We start from the raw sequence: 18,720 nt of genomic DNA, 5'->3' as shown, positions 1-18,720 counted from the left end.
AAGGAGCATCCTCAGGTTACTTTCACAAAAGTTACATGCCGCAAGGCCCAATACCGATCTTAAACACTCAGGAAAACGGGGTGAGCTCTAGGAGCCCAGACCTCCTCTTGCAGCAGAATGACATCACGTGGCCTCACATTTGCATCATGCCTTTCCTGCACGGTTTCCTCTGCCTCTCTTGACTGCTTTAGAACCTCTTGGCTATTTTCATCATCTTGTTTGCCTAGAACATTTTTTTGATAGGAGCCGGGCCCCTCCAAAGTGTGAAATTTAGGGAGCAAGAGCTCTTCCTCAGCTACCTTCAAAGGTAAAGTGCTGACTATGACATGGGAGGGGGCAGAGATAGTGCTCCAGGCCAGGATGGCAGAGAGATAACAAAGATGAAACTGGCACCAGTAAGTCAGCCTGTGGTCTCCTTTGTTAACTAAATGCTGGTTGTCCTGGGGTGGGCTGAAGCCGACATGGGAGGAAGCTGGAGGAGAGAGTGTCGTGAGGAGGAATGCCGATGCGAGTCAGGGCAGCTTCCTAATTTTCTTTGAGTTATCTCATCTCTTCCTGTTTCATTTCATCCCCCATGGAGCTTGAGTTTGGGAACCTATAATGGTATTATGATACACATTTTATGGATGAAAAACTGAGACTGAGAAAGGTTAAATAACCTACACAAATTTATTCAGCTTATAAGCAGCAAGTCTATCTGACTCCAAAGCACAGTGTCCAGAAGACAGTAGGTGCTCAGTACATATTCAGTGAATTGATTTGCACTTTTCCACATTATGTTCTAAGCCATTTGAATCACCAGTTCACTCCATGCCAAGACTCAGTCTCAGTGGAATCTGCCAAACTGATATCTTTGTCCATTAATTCATTCAACAAGCAATTATTGAGTTCCTGCTGTGTTCCAGGCACTGTTTTAGGTGCTGCTGTCAAATGCCATTATCTCTTCCTTCTCTGAGAAAGGGATTCTCTCTGGATCTCCTGCCTGCTGAGAGCTCAGACCCTCCTGCTGATTAGTACCTAATCCTGTTCTACAATCTGCCTCATAGGTAACCCCCCTACTCAGTCTCTACATCCCAGGACCTCCATTCCTTCCCACCAACATCATCTAGAAAGCCCACAGTCCCTCCCTCCACAAAGAATTGGCAAGCAAGACAACTGGTCTACCCAGCCTCCTATGGGGTTACTCAGGCAGTGGTCAGCACCCTCATTATCTTACATTATAAAACCATTCACTGGAATGTTCCTCTCTGTACCAAGGCAGTGGTGGGATGGAGGTCTAAATGCCTCCATTCATACTGAGAACATTGACATGGTTCACGTCACATTCACGTCAGGCACTTGACAGGTGCTGGGAGTTCAGGCCTGAGGGAACCGCTTTGGCCCTCAAAGGGGATCTCACAGTCTTGTGATGGAGGCAGACCTATGAGCAGGCTGTCATGCTATGGGGCACAGGTGACATGCCTGAGCTCCACGCAGGTAGGACTAGATGCATTTCACTTTAACTGGGGCATGGCCACGCCAGCCACAGCGTGGCCAACTCAAGGCCCCTCTTGCTGTCCACAGCCCCACCAAGGGAATCATGGAGTATACCAGGGACATGAAATCCAGTCCCAGTTAAAGACAGAGACGGTCTGGGGTGAAGTGATGTACTCCTGAGGGGTAACGGCTGTCAGTCAAATGCATCGGGCATTTAATTGGGGCTAGAGGGGGAGGGAGGGAAATCTGGAGATGAGGTTGCATAAGAGACTTATAGCAGAGAGACTGCCCTGGAGCCTCCTTCTCCCCACCCCAGCCACTCAGAGTCTACCCTCTTCCTGTCCCAGTTCCATCCATGCTCATCCTGCTGGAACAAATCTTGGTCTCTTGCTTCCAGATGCTCCACTGCCCCAAGAAGCAGGAAAGGCTTTCCCAAAATGTGAGGCCACAGCTGAAGGATGACTAGGATTCTTCAGGTGAAGAAATCAAAGGAAGAGCCCAGCAAAGGGATGACAGTAAAGGAACTACAAGACATTGGGTATCAGGCCAGAGCGCCTGGTGTGAGCCGGGAGCAAAGGCCCTGCTAAGTTCTCCTGTGAGCTCTGCTAGTTCCATTAAAACCCACATTTTAGAAAGGGAACCCTGTCATCTTCTGGGCAGGTGGTTCTTCCCTTATCTCATTATTTGGCATCATGCACTAATAACAGTTTGCACACGAGGCCTCCTGGGTCTTAAATCCCGGTTCTGCGGTTCATTCTGGATCTGGCCATCAGGGCAGCTTGGGGCTCATGGGGGCCCTGCTTCCTCCCTGTCCCGGGGACACCGCCCATGGCTGCTTACTCTGAACAAAGCGGTGACAGCTGGGTCTGCTCATCCCACAGCTGGGCTCCCACCAAGCATGCAGCTTGTGTTCACATGGGATGATACCCCATGAGTCAGCCTGACTGTCCCATCCCTTTTGATAAGGTAGCAATGAAGAGAAGCAACTGGGGAAGGAGCTTATGATGAACACATGCCTGGAGCGAGGAGCCCGGGGATGACCCCATTCATGGAGAATAGGTGGGTGCATGCCACAGGGATGCCTCAATAAGGGAATCCATTAGGGCAGGAAAATCACACTACAGGCAAGCCTCGGGAGACACGAGGCCACCAAACACAACTGTCAGGTTGTAATCCAGAAAGGACGTGGGTGCGCTTCTCCTTTGGACATTGTATACCATCAGTACTGGGAGTGTATCTTTTGCACACCTGCTCCCAGGACATCTTCTGAGCCAGCTGGTGCCCATACCATTGGGGGCAGTGCTGACCTGAGGGGAAGCACAATGCCCTTCATCCCATGTACTGTGCCCTTCACAGGTTCCCAAGCTTCACAGACTTTTCTTCCCCCTTAAAAGGCAGCAGATTCCAGACGACCATCAAACACTCGATCCAGGGCTGCGCCTTCTACTCCCCCACCCCAGCTGGTTGGATATGGTGTCTTTCTCCATCTGAACTCCTCACCCGATTTCTTTGCAGGCTCCTTGCAGGGGGGCAGCTGGTCGCCAGCCTTTCTGGGACCAGAGAGCTCCCACCAGTCCCTGGGCGGGGAGCGCACCCTCTCACACTGAGATCGTCACAGCTAACTAGTCTCTTTCCTCTTAGAACCACCTTTTCCAAAGTGATTGGTACATCCAATAGATGTTTCTTCAAGAAATAAATTTGAGAAATTCAACAGGTCTGTTTACTGTGGAACAGCTCAGTGCCTTGGCTACGTTAATGTGCACTGGAAGTCTCCAACAGGGGTTATGGCATGCAGGGGCTTCCCAAGGTATTTAACCTCCAAACCCTCTTCCCTAGAGCATCTGGTGGGATTAGAGCTCCATGGAACATTTTTTGAGAAGGCACTGCTTGAAAGGATGCCACCCATTCATTCATTCAGCCAGCACTTACTGCGATGAGGCCAATGGCTGGATAGTGCAGTGGGCACAGCCTGGGCTTGGGATTGTAGTGATCTGTGTGTTGCAACCTCTGCTCTGCCTCTTTCTTGATGTGTGACTTCGGGTAAGTGACTTCACCTCTCTAAGCCTCAGCGCTTCCATCTTAAAATTGGGTGGTAATGCTGCCTACCTCACAGGGCTGTAATAAAAAGTCCATCCCATGAACTACTGTATGGAAGTTATTTACAGTGCTTGACACAGAGTAAACGCCCAGTTAATGGCAGTCATTGTCACCATCATCATCATCACTTTTATGACATGAAGATGAGGAGGATGCAGAAATGAGTTTAGTGCAAGGCAGTGTATAATACGGATACCTCAGACAGCTGGAATGACATAGGAATAGAGGGCAAAGATCTCTTAAAGGATGAGCGTTGGAGTAGGCTTTGCAGGATTGGTAGGAGTGTAGATGATGTTGGCAGGAAGGACTGTGAACGTGGCAGAGAACCCGAGGAAGAGGAAACGTGAAGGAGGACGCTCACCAAGGCAACGCAGTTCAGGTGAGCTGGCGGGGGGTGGGGGGTGCCTGGAGAAGAGGTGAGGGGGAGGAAGGAGTTGGAGGAAATGGCTGAAACATTTGATGGAAGGCCAGAGCAAGGAGGGCCTGGAATGCAGGAGACAGGGTTTGGACTTTATTTGGTGAGGATTAGAGAGAACCAGTGAACAATGGGAGGGTAAGGTCTGCAAGGATTTTAAGGAAAAGCACTTTGGAATCTGCTGCCTTTTAGAAGGCACTTAGGTACCTGTTTTAAGGAAAACTGTTTGGCGGCCAGACGTGGTATAGAATGAGAGGCAGAAATGCAGCAGGGCCGGGGGGAGGGCACGGAGCCCAGTTAGGGGGAGCACCAGGTGAGAAGGGGGCTGAGCGGACAGGAGGGCGAGACCTGGAAGAACTGCTAAGGCAACCTTGGCAGGACTTAAAGACACACCTTCCTAAACTGGGAGCAACTGCTGACTGTTGCCAGGAACCTGCTGTGGAAACCAGTGCTTATTCCACTGGCGGAAGCATCTGGAGTGACTGGGCCCAGAAAACGGTCCTTATCCTTCCAGTTTGAGGGATTTTCAATGAAGATGCTTGGTCAGTGGCCCTCGCGTTTGACACAGGTGGCTCACTCCCTGCATGGTGGGGAAAGCCTCCCATTCCTTCCCCGCGGCAGGTCTGCGGGGCCTCCCTACGCATGGGCCTTGAGCTCTACTTGCTCTCAACCCTGATGCATGGCCAAGTCTGACACTTGGCGGGGTAGGCTCTCTCTCAGCTATTCAGATCTTCCGAGTCATCCCAGAAGCAGAAGTGCTGGACAGAGGTGGGTGTCAGGTTGCAGCAGGTGGGAGGGAGGGGGCCTTTGGACACACCTTGAGGGGGCTCTTCAGTACAGAAATAGAATCCTTACTATTTCCTGTTGAGAAAGGGACCACGCTGATACACAGCAAGAAAGTGCATTTTAATCTCGGCCTCGGGCAGGAAAGTGTGATAGAATACCGACCAAATCTGATCTGCCAGCTCATTCAGGGCACATGAGTGAATAAATGTCCCCAGCCTACCGTCAAGCCTCTGAATGAAGCCCAGGCAGATGGAACAAGGATATCATTATGGGGAAATGGGCTGGGGATTAGGGATGCTGGCATGAGTTTCCAGCCTCATTTTTTACCTTTTTGAAATCCCCGCTCCTTTGATATTCACACAGCATCATGTCGAAGAAGATTGGGATGGTGGCTTTCCGGAGCTCAGCCTCAGGGATAAGTGTCATCTCTAATATAGGTCCCACCATGCCTGGGATGAAGCAGATTTTGTTCTGGCCTGAAAGAGAAGAGGGACATGGACCCATGAGACAGTTTTCATGATGCACAGGTTCTCAGACCATGCCTGGGGAAAGAAAAAAAGGGAGGCAAGATTGTAAAAACAATAGTTAACACTGATACAGATGTTTACCGGGATCCAGGCGCCATTTTGGACACTTTACGTACATCCACTCTTGTAAGAGACATGTGCATCTTCCAAAACAAGCTCCGTTGTTAAGGATAATAACCCAGGCGTGTGGAAAGCACGTCGCTGTTTATAAGGGTTTTCACCTGCATCATCTCCTTTGCATATAGGGCCTTGATGGAATATGTTAGTGATGGCAAATCACAGGGACACTTGAAATTATGTCTGTCTGCAACACAAGCCATGTTTCTGAGATTTGGAAAACATGCTTTTACCAACTGTTTCATGAAAACAAGAAAAGCAAACTTTGCTGCCAAGAACCTGCTATAAAAGTATGGTCAGTGTAATAGCGGGAGTTAAAACATCGCTTATGGTCAGATAAACTACAACTTCTTGTTTCTTCTGCCTCATTTCAAGACATTCCTATGTCCCCTCCCCTGGCTCTTGGCATTCTTGCCACACTGGCCTGGTTCCACTGTCACAAGCTCACCTTGCTTCCTCACTGCCAGACACACTGCTCCTTTGTTGGTAATATTTTTCCCTGCCTGTTCCCCAACATCTGCCCATTACCACCTGGCTTCTCATGGATGGATAGGCTGAGAAAAGCCCTACTGCGTGCCCACCCCACTGCCAGCTATGTCAGATACTGCACTGGTTGGTGGTCTGTCTTCTTAGTCAACTTGGCAATGATGTCTTCATTTGATAAACATCTGCCTCCCCCACAGAGAGCTTTGTGAGAGCAGAGATCATGTCTGTTGTTATTGTTGTATCTGTAGACTGAGCATAGAACATATTAGATCCTCAGTAAATGTCTGCTGAATGAGGAAGTAAATTTGTCTAGCTCCTACATTCACTGGCTATGTGACTTGGATATGTGTCTTATAAAAATGCAATCACAATGCCCACCTGTTGAGAAGACCATGTGAAAATATGTCTGTGTATACTTAGCCCAGAGCCCGGGAGAATCAGCACCGAGAGGGAGGGGTAGCGTGGCCCAGTGGTTAAGGGCACTGATTCTGGATGTAGATTGCCTGAATTATGTAAATGGATTCTGCCATCAACTAGCTATGTGATGTTGGGCAAGTTGACCCCTTGAGGCCTACGTGTCCTCATCTGTAACGTGACAGAATAACAGTATTTATTTCATAGGGTTGTTGTAAAGAATAAATGAATTATTATTTATCAAGCACCCTGGACGGTGCTTGGCACGTGGCACACTTCATATAGTGTTAGCTATTGCTGCTGTAATGTTTGGCCAAAACGAACCATGAAGGGCAGCCTTGTTGAGCAGAATGGATCAGACTCCTCAGAATACACACATCAGATGTGGCAGAGGAGGGGAAAAGAGAGGGGCACTTAAGAATTGCGGGGATTTCCTAGGGAGCATGGGCAAGGCTATCCCAGCAACCCTGTCACTGAGCTGACACCCAGGTGTTTCATCAGCAGCTGCCTCTTTCTTTTCCTGAGTTTCAGAACCTAAGAAGCCCATCTTGGTTTTCCCCATTGTCAGGATGCACACTGGTGGTCTCCACCAGGGGGAGAGAGCTCCTGGGGTGCAGAAACTCAGGCGATATGGTGTATAGCCTGGCGCTGCTGCTTTCGAATAAAGCTGAGAAAAGGAGCCAAGAGGGAAGGCAGCAAGAAAATGAATTTTAATTCAGCCTAAATGAGGCTTAATGTTGGAGTGAGTATTTCCCCAGAATTCAGATAAAAAAGGCATCATCCTAGGAATATCTTAGGCTAGTGAGAATGAAATGATGAAGGCAGGCAGAGAGTTGAGTGAAATATAAAGACACTTTACCAGGATATCAGCTTCATTGTATGATGTATCTGGATTATACTTCACATTGGTCCAAACAGAAAAAAAGGAAAAAAAAACTAGCTTTCCTGCAGGTTTATAGTAACTGCTAATCTAGGTTTCTGATTTTGTCCTTCAAGATCCTTTAAACCCTCAGTGGGGTTTTAAAATTCAAAGTCGACTGCAATAATAAGTAGAAGGTAAATGAGAAACTGTCAGATAAGCCACCATGGAATGAGAGAAATTGCTTATACAACAAAGGCCTTTAGAATACTGGAGGGCATTGGGTCTGATAAGGATATATTTAAGATGGTTTAAAATAAAGAGCGGACATGCCATAGACCAGGGATTTCTTAGACACTTTTGACCTGCATTCAGTGGAAGAGATGTTTGGAAGAATAGGGAAAGAGGAAAGAAAGAGATGCTGCTCTCTAAATGCAGTGTGATTTCAACGGCACTTACAATGCTCCAGAAAGAAATTTTATTCATTTACATCAAAAATGGAATTTTGGCACACTGGATTTTGTGTTCAGGTAACCTGAATGTGTACCTTTATAATCACAGATGCCCACACATGCACACAAACACAGAGAACATATTTGTGGCTAAGTGAATGCAAACTCATTTGGGAAAAAAATAATAATTTCCTCATTCGAGAGACATGTCTGCTGCTGTTTTCAATAAAAGGCAAGGAAGGGAATGGGTGAGAGGGTCTTTTTCACATAATGGAGGCTGACTCTCCCTGGGAACAGATACAAAGTGCCGATAAGCCAGCAGGATAAATCCAAATGCCGAGTTACACAGGCTTCCGGAAAGGATCCGGTGGTAATGAGAGCACAGGGAAGAGCTTAGGTGTGCGGGTGGAAAGCAGTCCCCTGTGCTCTCCGGCCTCAGTTTCCAGTCTGTGCAATGGCCTTGTCTATCACACCTCTCAGGAGGAGACCGTGAGATTGCAGGCGAAGGGTCTGAGGGCACTAAGAAGGCGACCTGGCAAAAAAGAAACGAAGAAAGAAGAAAGGAAGAAGGAAGGGAGGAGCGTAGGGAAGGAGGAAGGAAGGAGACAATCCTGTGAACCAGGCTGAGAATGAAGGTGGGCAAGTCGCTGACCTCAGGGGGCTGACAGGGCACCAGGGGCACTCGAGCTGAGAGCGTGAGGCCCTGTGAGGGCTGGCACAGACCCTGAAATGAACGAGATGAGGGCAAGTTACCACCCCCTGGATTTCAGCGTCCCGCAAGCCTCCTGGGGACTCTGAAATAAAGCCTGGCTGATCAGAAAAGACCACTCATTCACTTCAAAAGAGGAAGAAAGAACACAGATCTCTGCTCCTCCTTCTCAGGCTTGGAAAATCTCCCTCCCGGCACTGCTCTAAGACAGGCGGCTGTTTCTCTCCTTGTTACCCAGAACATGCCCGGCCCCGGCTTCCCTCCAGGCCCTGTAGAATCTCTGAGCCTGATAACCTGGGTCAAGTCCCCCCCCACTGCCACTCCAGGCCGTGCGGCTTTGTGCCTGTCACTTAATGTCCCTGAGCCTCTGTTATCTCATCTGTTAAATGGAGATAATAATCATAATCCCTGCCTGGAAGAATTGTTGAGAAGCTTAAAGGGCTTTGTACAGGGTCTGGCTCATTAGAAAGGCTCAGGAAGTGCTGATGCTGATTATGATGAGGACGCTGCAGAGCAGTACAAGCTCAGCCGAGGGTGGGTTCTGGAAAAAGCAATGTGAGGAGACCGGGTCGACCTCATGGAGCCCCCTGGGGCTCTTCGTGGAACTTCTCAGTCCAGTCAGTTTGTTCGTTCACCTCTAGAGTAAAGGGCTGGCATGGGAAGAAGGTCGGATTAGATGGATCTTATCTCCCATGGCTGACATTCACCACCCTCTAAACCCTTCTCTATCCTATCGAAACACGTTCTTATCTGTTCTCAAAGATGTTTGAAAAGCCCCAGTCTGATTATGTTGGACCACAGCTTACAGTCCTTCCATGGGTCCCATTGCTCTGCAGGCCCATTTGGCCCGATGCTCCGTCTCTATACCCCAGCCTCCCTCCACTGGCTTGCCTCCTGTTCCTCCGGTTTGCCCTGCTTCCCCCTCCTCAGGCCTGCACACTGCCCCCTTCTGCCCACCATGCTCTTCCCTCCCTCTCCCTGACCCCATCACCACCCTGAATCCTATCACCACCGCCTCCACAAGTAAATCTTACTCGTTCTCTATCCAGTATGGAAGCTACTTGGCTACATGTGTCTTCGAGCACTTGAAATAAGGCTACTCCGAGCTGAGATGTGCTGTAAGTGTAAAAAAAAAACCCACTAGATTTCAAAGAAAGAGTTCTGAAAAACAAACCAAGAAGAGGTAATATATCTCAGTAATGTTTTACACTGGTTACATGTTGAAATGATAACACTTTGGAATATGGGGTTAAATAAAATATATTGTTAACATGAATTTCACTGCTTTTTAAATACTTGTTTAAAAAAATTTGGACACTAGAGAATTTAAATTTAGACAGGTGGCTCACATGTTACTTCCTCAGGACAGCACTGCTTTGGAGCTCAGGGCTCCCCCCGTTCCTCATCAAGGCCACCTTCAGTTCACTCACTAGGCAGGAGTTCTTTACACACTCTCTGGGTGCCCCCAGCTTCTGCTCTACAGCTATGTCCCCTTGCAACCATAATTATATAGCTCTGCAATTAGTTTGTTACTATTCAGTGCGAAGTCCATGAGGTTGGGGGCTATGTCTCTAACTACAACTGTTTTCAGTTGTAGCCTCAGCTACAGGCATAGTGCCTGGCACTTACAGTGTACTTGTCTTCATTTCCTGTTGCTGCTATTATAAATCACCACAGACAGTGGCTTAATGCAGCACAGATTAATCTTATGCTTCTGGAGGTCAGAAGTCTGAAATGGGTTTCGCTGGGCTAAAGTCAAGTGTGAGCGGGGCTGAGTTCTTTCTGGAGGGTCTAAGGAGGAAATTGTTTCCTTCCCTTCTCCAGCTTCTAGAGGTCGCCCACATTCCTTGGCTCATGGCCCCTTCCTCCATCTTCAAGCCAACGGTGTTGCTTTTTCTAATCTTTCCCCGACTCCCCTGCCTCCTGTCTTCACTTACAAGGACACTGTAATTACATTGGGTCCACGTGGATAGTCCAGGATACTCTTACCATCTTCAAGATCCTTAATTACACCTAAAAAGTCTACTTTGCCACGTAAGGTAATTTATACACGGGTTCTGGGGGTTAGGACTTGGACATCTTTGGGGAGCTATTATTCTGCCTATCACAGTGCTCAATATTTGTTGTTAAATGAATCAATGAATGGGTGGATGGATGGATGCCTTTCTAATCCCATTTCCTATTTCTTCCCAGCAGCTTCTCCCCAACTCTAAGAAGCCATGCTTGCTTAGTCTGGTTGCTCTCCTGGAATAGCTGCCCTTCCCCCGTTCCCCTCTGTTTCAGTTCTGACCACCCTGGGGTCTAATTCAAGAGCCATTTACCCAAAAGAGCCATCCTCCTGTTTGCCTGAACTCCTGAGTCTCCACCACACATTTCACATTAAAGAACATGCTCTTACTTTGTTCTTTAAACTCTTAGTTTGTTCTACTCTCAGAGGTGGATGGTAGGCTCTTCCAGGCAGGGCAGGGACCGTGCCTTATACTTTCCCAACTCCCCCGTCCTTCCCTGGAGCTTAGCACCAAGCTGGGCACCCCATAGATGCTTAAAAAGTAATGGCGCAGTTGCTCTCACAGCTCTGCCGGTAGTGACCTCCCCACGTGTGAGGCCATGATGCCAGCCGCTGGAATCTGTCTTTCTTTCCCATGAAGACTGTTAACACAGCAGACCAGCATTAACCCAAGTGAATGTGGGATGGTTAAGTACAAAGTCATTTTGGCAAAACGTGCATTGCTTCACTCTAAGCAGAAATCAAATGTTATGATGCTACATTATCAGGAAAAGTACATTATATTTGGCATCATCCCAGGATTCAAAGACACAAATGGCATTAACCCTTTAGTGGCTGGGTCCTAGTACCAACATATGGTCCTTCTCTCCATAAAGACCCCCCTGCATGTACCCTCTCTCACAAAAGCACGCACACACACACACACAGATGTCTAGACTTGTCCCTGAATAATCTTCCAGCCTGAGATTATCTTTGCAATTAGCTATCTTATAATCACAGGGTTGCTCAAATCTCTCCTGATGAGAAAAAGATGATGATACTGATGATCATAGTGATGAAGTCCTGATTGCACTGGGCATTAAAACAAAATTTTAAAACTTAACATGCATTATGATTTACTCATTATCAGCAGTCTTTGCAAAACGTAGTTGGCTATTTCACACTCTTTGAAAATAATCTGCATATTCTGAAACAAATTATTAGTAAGAACATTGGACTTCAGGTCAAGAGTCTGGCTCTTTTGCCTCAGCTGAGTCACTGATTTGTTGTTGACCTTGGGAATGTCCTTGTGCCTCTCTGGGCCTCAGTGACCTCACCTGTAAAATCAAGGCATTGAATTAGATGATGTATCAGATAGGGATGTAGCAGAAATCTGATCACCATGGCTAAACTGAGTAAGTTCTGCTTTAGTTTTCTTCCTTAACAAGAAGCCAAAGATGGTCAGTCCAGAGCTGCTCCTCCATCCTTAGGGTGTGACTCTTGTCTTCATGGCTTCAAGATGGCTACCACACCTCCAGGCATCTTACTGTTTCCCAGAAAGGAAGAGGGGGAAAGACTATGGGCAAAAAATGTGTTGTGCTCATTGAATTTGTCCCCCTTCCTTTTACTTTAATTGGGAAAAAATGTTTTCCTGAAGGCCCAGGAAGTTTATTTCTTCTGATTCTCATTGGCTAGAGCGGGGTCACATGGCCATCACCTGCTACAAGTCATTGTTCACTGAGCAAATTGTGATCATGAAAAAAAAAATCAGGGATCAGTTAGCAAGGAAGAAGGATGGAATGGCTGTTGTGTGGGCACTCAGCCTCGTCTGCCACAGATAGCTTCTAAGTTTCACTCTGTCTTGGATATTCCACGAATTGCACTTTAAAACCCATCATTACCCAAGGCAGTGTTCTCACTACATTGGGCACTCATGTATACAGTGCTTACTCCTGGTTTGGATTAGCAGATTAACCTCATTAGCATGTTAGAGAAAGTGTGCTAATGACATCATCTGGCAGAACGCAGAGTAGGGTGGGGATGGGGAACCATCCATTCACTCTGCCTCCCCTTATCCCTGAAGGAGACAGGCAAAGAGAAGGCAGCCATGTAACCAATGGGCAGCAGGAAAACCCCTTCAGGCTGATATACCTTCCTCTTCCTTGGAGCCTCCGCCATCCTTGCCAGCAGCATCCTTTACTTTTTGTTTTCTGCTGTGGACATCTGTGCCTTTGTTTGACCTCTCATAACTCCATGAACATTTTACTTTGGGAAATTCTGCCTCCCTTGATGGATGTAGGCTTGGTGGGGGCACTGATGGAGAGGTCATCCAAGGAAGGCCAATAGAATGGTGTCCCCTGGAGACTGGACCTTTAGCAGAGTGATGTTGGGATGGAACATCCTGAAGGCAATGTCACACCACCTGCCGTGGATCCTTGAGTGTCTCTGGCCCTACCCTTCGTAGCCCATTTCCCCCTTCCCCTTCCGATAAGTACCTTCCCTGATTAAGGCAGCCACAGTCAGCATCTCTTTCTTGCAACCCCCAAACCCTAACAACATTAATTCATCCTACAGGTACTTGAATACATCAAGGAGCTCGTGATGCTTCTGGACAAACACTCGTGCCAGAGTACTTGTCCTGAATCTAACTCTAATCCACTCCAGGATCTTGTACACACCTCTTTGCCTCTCTGTGCCTCAGTTTCCTCATTGGTAAAATGGTGGGTTGGACCAGACCTGTAGCTTCAAACTATTCTCTGAAGTACTTCAGGATTTCTCCCCAGAAAATCCACAGGGGTCTACATGGGAGCTCAGGAGACGCCCATTATAATGGGCTCTGGGCTCCCCACTCGACTTCAATTAGAATAGCTTGGCTTTCATCCAATTTCTGTGTTGAGCAGGATATTTTTTTATTGGTCCTCAGCTAAAAATAAACGTTTGAAAAATGATGGACAATATGATCTCTAAAGGACCCTTCCAGTTCTGATGTTCTGTGATTCTAAGCAGGTGGAATATTTGGTAACATCTTTTCATTCATCAGCATAATTGGGAACACAGGAATGCCTGCCAAAACATAATCTATATCTAAATAAAATCTTCTGTGTGCAAAACAACGGCAATGAAGGACATTCAGAAAAGAGCAGGCTGTGTGGAAAAACTAGAAACAAACAAAGCACAGATCCCTGTTTTGCAATTCTGGCAAAGCTTGATATGTAGATCTGGGAAAGGAAGCCCACCGCGGCTTTACCTCCTCTTTGCTGTTGTAAAGCAAAGAATGCAAACTCATATGCAAACCGAATCTGGGCCCCAGGTTTCACTGGACACATTCAACGTTTTAAAAACTTTCAATTAGTTATCACCAATATTCATAAATTGGAAAATGCATTTAAAAATTATGTTTCCTGGCTTCTTTTGAAAAAACGGAAGATGTGACAAGGTCGGCCTTGCATTCTAAAAGGATGGCAGTCAACCAGAGCAGGACAGCAACTGTCCCTTTTAGCTGGGGCACATCTGCTTCACTCTGCAGCAGGCCCACCGACTCCTTCCTATAAGTCTGACCTTGGAGGCCAGATGCTGGCCACCAGGTAGGCCTTCACTTGCACTATGCTTTTTTGTTTTTTCCTATTGCAGGGTAATGGTGAATGAAACATAAAATATTTCTTACAGCCCTGTCATTATCCAAAGTGGAAAAACAAAAGATAGACTGAGAAAGGTATGCTGTTCTAGAAAGACAGGGCAGAGATGCTATTTATTTATGATAGTGGCTTACAAATGGGGGTAATTCTGTATACACACACGCACGCACACACACACACACACACACACACAGACGACATTTGGCAATGTCTAGAGACTGTTTTTGGTTATCGCAGCTAAGGAGGATCTGGTGGGTAGGCGTCTGGTGGCTAGAGGTCAGGGATGCTACTAAATATCGTACAGAACGTAGGGCAGCCGCCACAACAAAGAATCATCCAGCCCCAAATGCTGACGGTCCCCTGCTTTATGGATTTCTGTGGGTTTAACATACATCAGCCCCTTCACTCTTTTACATTACCTGCCTGCGCGCTGCCCGGGCCCTGCCCTTCAGGCCTTAGCGACACAGGCCTGGCTTTGATGACTACTGAGCCAGAACAGGAAAATTAGGCTCCCTCCTGATGGCGCAAGGGTGAAAATAATGATAAAAACTCTGACATGGGTGTGCCCTCCACGGCTTCACTCTCCCAGTATTTGCCCTTATGATCCGCATAAGCACGCTGGGAGGAGATGCTGTTTCCCCAGGTTAGGCCCAGTGTCACTCAGTCCCCTGGCTTTGGGCCTCATCGCATGTAAATGACGGGGCAAGGCCCCAGGCAGCGGTGTGGAGTCCGTTCTGGGCCTGGTTGCCCAGCTCTCCCTTTGATTTTGTGAGCCAGTCCACAACCCTCCTGTTACCAGTGTGTGCTCTTGGCCTGAGTTGAGTTGCTGCCAGCAAACACAAAACCCAGGCTGATATCCACTGTGCTTTCCCCACAACGAGTGGGCCTTGCTGGAAAGGGCAAGGAACGGCTGTCCAGGAAATCAGATGGGAACTGAAAGACACTAAGATGTCTGGGGAGGCAAGAAGCAAAGTCAGGGGAGGTGATATAGGTTGAATCTAAGAGATGGGCACAGCATTGCAAGTGCTCGACTGAAGAGGGCCCACATCCAGGCCCAGGGCAGAGCAATTCGGCAGCAGAGAGTCAAGGAGGGTGCACGAGAATCGGAGGTGAAAATGGCTCATTACTTGTTACTATTTATTCATCCATCCATCTACCCATTCATCCTTTCCGCACCTATTTACGGAGCAGGATTCAGGCCTTGGGCAAGGTATGTGGCCCCCAGGCTCGTGGAATCAAAACCAAGCTCTGGGATTTGCCACTGTTTCATCTCAAGCAAATTGCTTCCCTCTCTGAGTTTCCTGATCAGTAAAAGGAGCAGGTAATGTTTCCATCTTGCAGGAGGTGATGTGAAGATTAAATAAAGATCTCCTTAGCCCTGGTCTGACTCAGACCCTCCCTAAATGCCTGGCTGACTCCAACTCCCCTTCTTTCCTCCCACAGATGCCACTCAGCTCACACAGGATTCCTGCAGCTCACTGAAGCAGGGACAGCTTCTGGGGTCACGTTTCAGCTCAAACATACCGCAAAAGACCTTCGTCTTCCATGGAAACAATTCTCCCCCATGCGGTCGGAGAGTCTTTTGTGGATCACTACATCACATGGGAAGCAGGATGCAGAACGCCCACCAGTAAGCAGAAAGCACATGTGTGATGTGTGAGGACGTGCATTCCCACAGCAGTCGTGCTCTTTCTCCTTCTTGTAAATTCCAGTTTGACTTCTTAACCCCTCAGGGGCATCAAGGAGAAGCAGACCCACAGCTGTTTTGGTGGGGGGGCGGGGGATTTGGGGGATGGGCACCCTCTCTCATCAGGCACTTATTAAGGACCCGGGGTGCATACAGTGATAAACTATTATTTCAAGCTCCCACTGCTGAAGCCCCCATGGCCCTCTAACGGATGGTCTTCAAGAAGGAGCCTGGCCTGTGCAGATGGTGTCTGTCTGGATGCGTGTGCTTACTCACCAAGTTTGTACCACATATCACGGATGGAGAAGCCAATTAGCCGTCTCATGTCCCCGTACCTAGGAGGAACAAAAAATGTCTGCTTCAGTCACCATCTCAGAGATTCTCATGAACCCCTACGCCCCTTTCAAGAGATCCAAATGCAACCTACTTATTCAGGATTTTGTTGTATTTGGCGTGTGAGAGCTGCTCCAGCTGCAGAGAATCCTGAGTGATAAAAGCCACTGCCAGATGAAAATAGTTGTTCCACAGCTGTAAATGAAAGAGTGGAGAACAGTCATGGAGAGGGTCTGAAGTGGGAAAGCATATTAAACGCTGGGTAATGTGAATAATTTATGAAGATGGCAGAAGACAGAGACAGAACCAGTTTAATTCTGCGTGCTGCAATTTTCTAACTGGCACTGACTCTGAAATTAACATCCCGGCCAAAGCGAGGATAATTGATGGATTTCTCTAGGTGCCGACCACATCGTCTCTCTGACAACAGGATTTGGGCAAGGAGGAAGATTTTTAGGGCTGCTTTTTTATTGTTGTTGTTTTGCTTCGTTTTGTTTTTTTGAAAGACAAATAAGTCGCCCCAGCTGGGTGCCCTGGTGAGCTGGTTCTCTGCCCTAGAATTAGAGGGTGATGAGGGATTAAGTATTTCAGAGACTCTCAGCCTCTCTGGAAGTCCTCCCTAATTCACCCGACAGCTCAGAGGACCAGCCTGCAACCTATTCCATCTTAGAATATTTTGCCTTTTCCTTCTCTTTAGTTCAATGGTTTTGAAGTGTGGCTCTGGCCAGCAGTATCAGCATCATCTGGGAACTCATTAGAAATGCAAGTTCTCTGGACCCACCCTTGACCTACTGAATCAGACCCCAGAAATCGTGTGTTCACAAGTACTCTGGGTGACTGTAATGCTAATTTGAGTTCAAGAACCACTGAGGGCCAAGTTTACAGGTAAGCTTGTCATAACTATAACATTTACATGATCTCTTGGTGCTAAATGGAGAGACTAATACTAGAAGCCACTCCACCTACTCATGGCGAAATAGATCAGGTAAAGTGTGCAGTGCAGAGCAAGGGCTCCAAAGATTAGCAGCAGTGACGGTGATATTGACACAGGCTGCAGAACCGAGAGATGGAGACCCAAACCAAGGTATTGTTGAGCCTCAGTAAACCCATCTGCAGAAGAGGTACCTGTGTATCCAATGCAGAGGGCTATGGTAAAGATGATGTGTTTAAAGGGCATGAATCTCAGTAAGAGCTCCAAAGCACTGGTTTGCCCTATTATTCTTTTCATTATTCTAGTGACTCCTTTGGTACCAAAGCAAATAGTACAACCTGGTGCCTTCGGTGCTCAGGGGCAATTATTACAAGATGCCATGGCCCTGCAAGGAGCAGGTGGGGGGGCAGCTTTGCTGGACAAAGCCCACACACTTCCAGCCTCCTCTAAACATTGACTAGCAAGGGGAGGGTTAACACCAGCTGGGGAAATCACCTGCCAATGAGACCTTCATCCTTCACTCAAAGATGTTCATCGGAAGTTTCAGATGGCCAAGACTAAGTGAAAGGCAGCTCTACCCTTGATAAAGCCCTTATTGCTGCCCAGAGTATTATTTTCATATGGGCTTGTGGTTCCAGTTTCAAAAAGGAGCAAAACAAGCCCTTCATTTTACCATGGGTCAGGCACTTTCCCACACATCCCTCCTTTCATCTCTCAAAACTTGGTAGCCATTATTAGGCCCATTTTACAGTTGAGGAGACCGACGCTTAGAGGGCTTAAGTATTTTGCCTAAGGTCACACAGCTTGTTAAACATACAGCAGAGCTGGGATTTAAACCCAGGCCTACTGATTGACGTTCAAGTCTCTTTCTACACGCCGTGATCAGTCTTTAGCTGAGGATGCATTAACACATATTTATTGAACATCTTCAATGGGCCAGGCATTGTCATCATGTGGGGATAGGGCAATGGTTACACAGACAGCAGTCCCTGCCCTTGTGCAGCTCGTACTCTGTTGAGGAAATGAGCTTTCCTTCTTTTACTTGAAACTTTATCTCCCAGAGTCCAAAAAGACCAAGTCTCTCCAGGGGTGCAGTGAAGTGACCTCCTGGCTTGTGGCCCCCGTAAAGTCAACTCTGCACACAGAACCTGGAAGGATCGGATCGGATCACTCCCTTCCTCAAAGTCCTCCAAAGACTGCCCATCACCCTGAGAATCAGATCTCAGGCTCTTCTGTTTCCGTAGTAACCTCGCTTATCCAAACACAATAAAGGTCAGGGCGTCTCTCAGCCACTCTGACTGTCCTTCCTCCTGGCGTCCCCATGACTTGCACGTTCTGAAAATGTACTGTTTTGGTCTGCGTAAGCCCAGAGCTCACACCTCCTCCTGTTTAAGACCAGGATATGAAACCACAAGCCAAGGAATGGGAAAACCTGGTCATAGGACATGGAATGGGTTATTTTTAGGGTGAGAAATTCCTGAATTTAGGGGATTTCATAAGAATAATCAGGATACAACAGGAAATAGGTATGTGACAAAGTAAGATGAATTGGTATCGCTTTTGAGAGTAATTCCAGAAATCCCCCTCGCCCAACCATGTTTGAGAATACCTAGACACTGTCAAATCTAATTAAGCATCTTGCTAGCCTCTATTCTACCTGACTTGGTCCTTCAAAAATGTTTTCTGTCACACATTCCTGATTTTCTTTTTTAAAGTTGAGATATAATTCACATACCATAACATTAATTTTTTAAAGTATATCATTCAGTGGGTTTGAGTATACTCACAAGGTACTACAATTTTCACTAC

General features: G+C 47.3%; 1 protein-coding gene across 1 annotated transcript in view; it reads right to left on the bottom strand.

The window, feature by feature from the left end:
• DOCK2 (dedicator of cytokinesis 2) overlaps nucleotides 1-18,720 on the bottom strand; it is a 385,217-nt gene that overhangs the window by 56,614 nt on the left and 309,883 nt on the right. Inside the window, exons 29-31 of the mRNA XM_059917659.1 lie at nucleotides 16,075-16,175; nucleotides 15,924-15,982; nucleotides 5,102-5,250 (exon numbers count right to left, since the gene is read on the bottom strand). Of these exons, the coding sequence (XP_059773642.1) occupies nucleotides 5,102-5,250; nucleotides 15,924-15,982; nucleotides 16,075-16,175 (309 nt within the window). The remainder of the gene's footprint in view (nucleotides 1-5,101; nucleotides 5,251-15,923; nucleotides 15,983-16,074; nucleotides 16,176-18,720) is intronic.

This window comes from Balaenoptera ricei, chromosome 3 (genome assembly GCF_028023285.1).
Source record: "Balaenoptera ricei isolate mBalRic1 chromosome 3, mBalRic1.hap2, whole genome shotgun sequence".
Lineage (NCBI taxonomy): Eukaryota > Metazoa > Chordata > Mammalia > Artiodactyla > Balaenopteridae > Balaenoptera > Balaenoptera ricei.
This window is presented reverse-complemented; position numbering and strand designations above follow the sequence as displayed.